At 38.2% G+C, this 8,034-nt stretch overlaps 1 protein-coding gene across 1 annotated transcript; it reads left to right on the top strand.

Annotated features, from left to right (window-relative positions):
* Nucleotides 1-5,033: 5,033 nt before the first annotated feature.
* On the top strand, nt 5,034-7,597 carry LOC126584967 (cytochrome P450 84A1-like). The gene is made up of 2 exons (XM_050249348.1): nt 5,034-5,972; nt 6,331-7,597. Exons 1-2 carry the CDS (start codon nt 5,034-5,036, stop codon nt 6,949-6,951), a joined length of 1,560 nt encoding a protein of 519 aa, XP_050105305.1. The 3' UTR covers nt 6,952-7,597.
* Nucleotides 7,598-8,034: the final 437 nt, after the last annotated feature.

Below are 8,034 nucleotides of genomic sequence, written 5' to 3'. Positions count from 1 at the left end.
ATAGGCTGTTATGCCTCTTGAATCAATATCAAAAATCAATTACATATTAATTAAGCAGAGTAACAAAAGATCGAGGCTTGCGTACCGCAATGTCCTTGAAACAGAAATTTCGCCCCTACTCAGTGCTTGTAGTTCTACGAACGTCTGCTTCATCAGGATTCAACGATCTAAGTCAGAAATTCCAACACCGGAAAATTGACTTTTGGCGAATATTAATGTGGTTCTCTCAGAAAGGATGTTTATGATTGCAGGAGAAGATTTATGATTTTTTTTCTGTGCTTTAAATGTCATGCAGATGGATGTATATATAATGTGATTATACCTGTTCATAACAGGTATAAGAAAGGGATGCATCTGTTGGGAGACATATGCTGAAAAGGGTGTTTTTGTTTCTACGTTCTCACACTTCAGACTTCATCTGAAAAGATGAGTCTGTTGGTAAAAATAAATAATTAATTCTGAAAATAATTAATTAATTAAATTATTAGAGCCCCAAGGCCCATCTTTTGACAATTAAATATATATTAATTATAATTAATTATATATTAATTACCAATTAATTAGTACACTCCAAAGCCCAACCCCAAGGGTGAGCCCAGTTTTAGTCTCCAGGCCTATTACTCCAATCACTTTCTATAAAGGACAAAGTCTTATAAAGTGATAAAATCTTTTGAGAATGACCAATGTGGGACAAAGAAATTTCTACTCAAACTACTCAAATTTCCAACAATACCCCACATTTGAGTTGAAATTTCATTCAAACTCCAACAATTACCCCACATTTGAATGCAAATGTAAATGCAAATGGATGACTAGGCTGCCTAAAACTGAGAGAGAATAGACATGATATGCATCGAGTGAAGTGTCTTTTGGACTTGAACTTACCCTAGTGAAAACATATCGGGTTTGCTTGGTGACGCAGTGGATATGGAAGATCTTGAACTGTCCACCGCAGTAGTAAACCGAGACAATGTGCTACACACATATCATGTCTGCCACACGTAAATTCATACGGTTGTGTTCATTTTGGCCCTGAACAGATCCCGAATTTCGTAGGAGCTTTAGAGAATTTAGCCATGTCATTTCTCATAAATGTGGGCCCTAAACCCCAAGGCCCAAGGCCCATCTTTTGACAATTAAATATATATTAATTATAATTAATTATATATTAATTACCAATTAATTAGTACATCCCAAAGCCCAACCCCAAGGGTGAGCCCATTTTTAGTCTCCAGGCCTATTACTCCAATCACTTTCTATAAAGGACAAAGCCTTATAAAGTGATAAAATCTTTTGGGAATGGCCAATGTGGGACAAAGAAATTTCTACTCAAACTACTCAAATTTCCAACAATACCCCACATTTGAGTTGAAATTTCATTCAAACTCCAACAATTACCCCACATTTGAATGCAAATGTAAATGCAAATGGATGACTAGGCTGCCTAAAACTAAAAGAGAATAGACATGATATGCATCGAGTGAAGTGTCTTTTGGACTTGAACTTACCCTAGTGAAAACATATCGGGTTTGCTTGGTGACGCAGTGGATGTGGAAGATCTTGAACTGTCCACCGCAGTAGTAAACCGAGACAATATGCTACACACATATCATGTTTGCCACACGTAAATTCATACGGTTGTGTTCATTTTGGCCTTGACCAGATCCTGAATTTCGTAGGAGCTTTAGAGAATTTAGCCATGTCATTTCTCATAAATGTGGGCCCTAAACCCCAAGGCCCAAGGCCCATCTTTTGACAATTAAATATATATTAATTATAATTAATTATATATTAATTACCAATTAATTAGTACACCACAAGGGTGAGCCCATTTTTAGTCTTCAGGCCTATTACTCCAATCACTTTCTATAAAAGACAAAGCCTTATAAAGTGATAAAATCTTTTGGGAATGGTCAATGTGGGACAAAGAAATTTCTACTCAAACTACTCAAATTTCCAACAATACCCCACATTTGAGTTGAAATTTCATTCAAACTCCAACAATTACCCTACATTTGAATGCAAATGTAAATGCAAATGGATGACTAGGCTGCCTAAAACTAAAAGAGAATAGACATGATATGCATCGAGTGAAGTGTCTTTTGGACTTGAACTTACCCTAGTGAAAACATATCGGGTTTGCTTGTTGACGCAGTGGATGTGGAAGATCTTGAACTGTCCACCGCAGTAGTAAACCGAGACAATATGCTACACACATATCATGTCTGCCACACGTAAATTCATACAGTTGTGTTCATTTTGACCCTGAGCAGATCCCGGATTTCGTAGGAGCTTTAGAGAATTTAGCCATGTCATTTCTCATAAATGTGGGCCCTAAACCCCAAGGCCCAAGGCCCATCTTTTGACAATTAAATATATATTAAATATAATTAATTATATATTAATTACCAGTTAATTAGTACACCCCAAAGCCCAACCCCAAGGGTGAGCCCATTTTTAGTCTCCCGTCCTATTACTCCAATCACTTTCTATAAAAGACAAAGCCTTATAAAGTGATAAAATCTTTTGGGAATGGTCAATGTGGGACAAAGAAATTTATACTCAAACTACTCAAATTTCCAACAATACCCCACATTTGAGTTGAAATTTCATTCAAACTCCAACAATTACCCCACATTTGAATGCAAATGTATGCAAATGGATGACTAGGCTACCTAAAACTAAAAGAGAATAGACATGATATGCATCGAGTGAAGTGTCTTTTGGACTTGAACTTACCCTAGTGAAAACATATCGGGTTTGCTTGGTGACGCAGTGGATGTGGAAGATCTTGAACTGTCCACCGCAGTAGTAAACCGAGACAATATGCTACACACATATCATGTCTGCCACACGTAAATTCATACGGTTGTGTTCATTTTGGCCCTGAACAAATCCCGGATTTCGTAGGAGCTTTAGAGAATTTAGCCATGTCATTTCTCATAAATGTGGGCCCTAAACCCCAAGGCGCAAGGCCCATCTTTTGACAATTAAATATATTAATTATATATTAATTACCAATTAATTAGTACACCCCAAAGCCCAACCCCAAGGGTGAGCTCATTTTTAGTCTCCAGGCCTATTACTCCAATCACTTTCTATAAAAGACAAAGCCTTATAAAGTGATAAAATCTTTTGGGAATGGTCAATGTGGGACAAAGAAATTTATACTCAAACTACTCAAATTTCCAACAATACCCCACATTTGAGTTGAAATTTCATTCAAACTCCAACAATTACCCCACATTTGAATGCAAATGTAAATGCAAATGGATGACTAGGCTGCCTAAAACTAAAAGAGAATAGACATGATATGCATCGAGTGAAGTGTCTTTTGGACTTGAACTTACCCTAGTGAAAACATATCGAGTTTGCTTGTTGACGCAGTGGATGTGGAAGATCTTGAACTGTCCACCGCAGTAGTAAACCGAGACAATATGCTACACACATATCATGTCTGCCACACGTAAATTCATACGGTTGTGTTCATTTTGGCCCTGAACAGATCCCGAATTTCGTATGAGCTTTAGAGAATTTAGCCATGTCATTTCTCATAAATGTGGGCCCTAAACCCTAAGGCCCAAGGCCCATCTTTTGACAATTAAATATATATTAATTACCAATTAATTAGTACACCCCAAAGTCCAACCCCAAGGGTGAGCCCAATTTTAGTCTCCATGCCTATTACTCCAATCACTTTCTATAAAAGACAAAGCCTTATAAAGTGATAAAATCTTTTGGGAATGACCAATGTGGAACAAAGAAATTTTTACTCAAACTATTCAAATTTCCAATAGACGGAGAGTCAGTTTGTTGAGGCTGTTTAGTCCCCTTTTCTTCACTTAACGACACACTAGACAATCCACCACTTGCCTGTTTATCCCCATTGAATTACCGAAAATAAAAATAAAAGGTCAGAGTTTCACTTACATAGCAAATTAATACATATATTCAAGTGGCCTGGGGACAATGTGGACAAGGGATATATTCAAGTCGTCATCTTCTATGCCCAACCATTGCGCCTTCGTAAGTTGGTGCATAAAGGATACACTAGTTCAGCATAGCTTTTATTGACTGATCTGAGAACTTGTGTCGGAAAATTTTGACATTTAGGGGTACAAGGTATGATCACAGAAAACTAGAGTTCTCCCAGTGGCAAGAGAAACTCTGCAATCCATCATAAGTGAAGTGGTCTATCTCTCTCATCATGTGTCACCAGGGGCTCAAAGTAAGGGCTACTGGAATTTATCAGTAACCATGCATTGATACAATATCATTATTCCTCTTTTGCCTCTCAAATATAGCAAAAGGGAAGCAAAACAAGGTCAACTGTGAATCAACATTTTCTTGCTCCATTCAGTTTACTAATCGTTCGTTCTAACATCAAATTGCCATGACCATAGCAGCTAAAACCCTGTAACAGATCTAGCATCACACTGCCGTAAAAAGAATAGTGATCTCTGAGTTTCTGTATCTCATCGATAACAAAATACCTACAATCATATGTGTCAAATATTTATTTTATTAATATATTCGGTCCCATAGTTACATTAATTATTAAAAAATAATTAAAAATCAATTTTAATCCTATTGGTTGTCAATGAGACTCATGAATTAAACAATTAAATTAAAGGCATTTGACTCCATCTTTATTTGCGGTAAAAAATGTCATATATGACATCTTCTTTAGAGAATACCGTGATGTCTTTTAATCCTAGTTGACGTATTTGACATCTCTTTTATACATGGTAAGAATTCAAATTATTCTTCCCTTCTTTTGTCGAAATTCAATTAATTCCTTAATTAACTGGGGTATAATCTGTTTCCAGACAAGTGGATCCAAAATTCCCACTGGCAGTATACACAAAACAACTCGTGACGTTTGCAAGATAAAATACATAGCAGATATCACCGCCAAGTCACCAGTTATTACTTGCCACTTTAGGGCTGCAGATCCCTTATTAATTATATAAAGAACTCTCATAGTTTTATATGAACCTCACCAACCCCATTTTCCCAACACAACCAAAGCCATGGAACTCCTTCACCAAGCTCTTCAATCCTTGCAATCTTCACCCATGTTGCTTATTCTTCTTCTTCTTCTCCTCATCATTTCCTTTATTTTTCTGTTTAATTCGCGCCGGAAACTCCCATATCCGCCAGGTCCAAAAGGGTGGCCCATCATCGGTAACATGCTCATGACGGACCAACTTACCCACCGTGGCCTGGCCCATTTGGCCAAGCAATATGGCGGTCTCCTCCATCTCCAGATGGGGGTCATACATGTTATGGCCGTATCAACTCCTGATATGGCACGCGAAATCCTCCAATCCCAAGACAGCTCATTTGCCAACCGGCCAGCCAATGTTGCCATATCTTACTTGACCTATGATCGGGCAGACATGGCCTTTGCCAACTACGGCCCGTTCTGGCGTCGCATGCGCAAAATTTGCGTCATAAATCTATTTAGCCGAAAACGGGCTGAGTCATGGGCTTCGGTGCGCGAGGAAGTCGATGAGATGGTCCAAACCGTGGCGGGGAAAACCGGCTCGCCGGTGAATATCGGGCAGTTGGTTTTCGCTCTAACTAGGAACATAACATATCGGGCGGCTTTTGGGTCAAGCTCACATGAAGGGCAAGGCGAATTTGTGCAGATTTTGCAAGAATTTTCAAAGCTTTTTGGAGCTTTTAACATGCAGGATTTTCTACCTTGGTTGGGTTGGGTTCATGCACAGGGTTTTCAGGACAGAATGGCTAGGGCACGTAAATCACTAGACATTTTCATCGACAAGATCATCGACGACCACATGGCTAAGAGGAAAGCAAACATGGAGAAGGATGACAGTGAGGATGCTGATACAGATATGGTGGACGAATTGATAGCTTACTTTAGTGATGATGCTGGAAAGGAAGGTGACGACCCCAATTCTGGCTTCAAGCTCACCAGAGACAATATCAAAGCACTTATTATGGTATGTACATTTGACAATTAATATTTTCTTAATACGTTATATTTGTTGGTGAATAGTCACACATCAGAGAAAAACAAAAATAATATACAATTTTTATATTTGGGACATATACTTCTAATATCATCAAGATTTTCCAATGATAAAATTCTACACATAGCAATAAGTGGTATGCACTTTATTAATTTTTAAGAAACAAATCTGATTTTAAGTATTTGTTGTTGACTATTTGGGTAAGGAATTAGGAGAGAAAACTATTCTGATAAGGAATTCATGTACGTAACTATTACTATATTTATCATTTCCGATTGATATCGATTGATTTAGTACTAAATAATACGATTATCCCATATATACGTAGGATGTGATGTTTGGTGGAACAGAAACGGTTGCATCAGTGATCGAATGGACAATGGCAGAGCTGATGAAGAGCCCAGAAGATCTCAAAAGAGTACAACAAGAGCTCACCGATGTGGTTGGATTGAACCGTAGGCTCCAGGAAACCGACCTCGAAAACCTAACCTACCTCAAATGCGCAGTCAAAGAATCCCTCCGTCTCCACCCGCCAATCCCTCTCCTCCTACACGAGACCGTGGAAGACACCTCTGTGGCTGGCTACTCGTTCCCAGCCGGGTCACGGGTTTGGATCAATGCGTGGGCTATTGCTCGTGACCCGACTGCATGGGACGAGCCAGAAACATTCAAACCCTCGAGGTTTCTGGAAGATAGCTCGCCTGATTTCAAAGGGAGCAACTTCGAGTTTATTCCTTTTGGGTCCGGTCGGAGGTCGTGCCCGGGAATGGCGTTGGGGCTGTATGGGTTGGAGATGGCTGTGGCTCATCTGCTTCATTGTTTTGCATGGGAGTTGCCGGGTGGGATGAAGCCTAGTGAGCTTGACATGAATGATGTGTTTGGACTGACTGCACCAAAAGCGGTTCAGCTTGTTGCTGTGCCAACTTACAGGTTGAATTGCCCCCTTTGAATTAATAGTTTCAAGTAGACGAGGAGACGATGATGATGAAATATTACTTGGTTTTAAATCAGTGATCGATGAGTCAATTTCTCTACGTAAAGGTACCTTAACTAATAAGGGTTTGTTATGTTCTTGGTCTCTCTTTACTAATTGGATAATACTATTGCTTTCCCCCATGGGGGATGAGCTTATTATTCCTCTATTGCAAATAACAATATCTTCAACATAGAAATTTCATAATCGGAACAGTCCAATATCTTAATCTTCATTTGAAGATCATCCTTACAAAAAATAATTTGATTTTGTGATCGGTTCGTCATCCAAATGTATCAGTAAATCAACGGTTCATCATGAATATGCTACTTGATACCTACACTTATGATTTATTTGATACATTTGAATGGCTAAACAATCACGTTAAATTATTTTTTTGGAAGGATGATCTTAAAATGAAGATTAAGAGATTGAACGGTTCTAACTATAAAAAAATCTACGTTAAAGATATGTTATTTGCAACTGGAGGAATGACCTCATCTCCCATGGAGAGTATGTAAGCAGTATCCATTATTGTAATAATCATTTTTAATTTTGTGATCGATATAATATCACTATGTTGTTAATAGTTAACATAAATGTATGCGTAGTTGTTTGTTAACCTTTGTTGGCTTTCTGTCCTTTGTGGCTCGGCCCTGTATCTTTTAGTCAGTTTTCCGAAAGACAAAAAGGGAAGAGATCCTATCCGGATCTCTCCCACCAAATTCTAGGGATCCGAAGATCCGAACTCTTAAAATTGGATTCAATGGCCACAAATAGAGGATTCCTCTAAAAATTATAATAATTACAATAATTTGATCAAATTTCAAATGTTTGGATCTTCGGATCCCTAGGACTTGGTAGGAGAGATCCGGAAGGGATCTCTTCCCTACAAAACAAGTGGGGATGTACTTTTAATGTTGGACTGTTAAAGTCCTGGAAAAACATCTTTTGTCAAACTATATAGCAAAAATAGTAGTAAGCTAATTAAGATGCTTATGGTGTTAGATTATGGATCGAGGTTATTGATCAAGATGAATCTTTCCTAAATTTATACCA

Source organism: Malus sylvestris, chromosome 10 (genome assembly GCF_916048215.2).
Source record: "Malus sylvestris chromosome 10, drMalSylv7.2, whole genome shotgun sequence".
Classification (NCBI taxonomy): domain Eukaryota; kingdom Viridiplantae; phylum Streptophyta; class Magnoliopsida; order Rosales; family Rosaceae; genus Malus; species Malus sylvestris.
The sequence above is the reverse complement of the archived record's forward strand: the minus strand, read 5'-3'. Positions and strand labels throughout refer to the sequence as shown.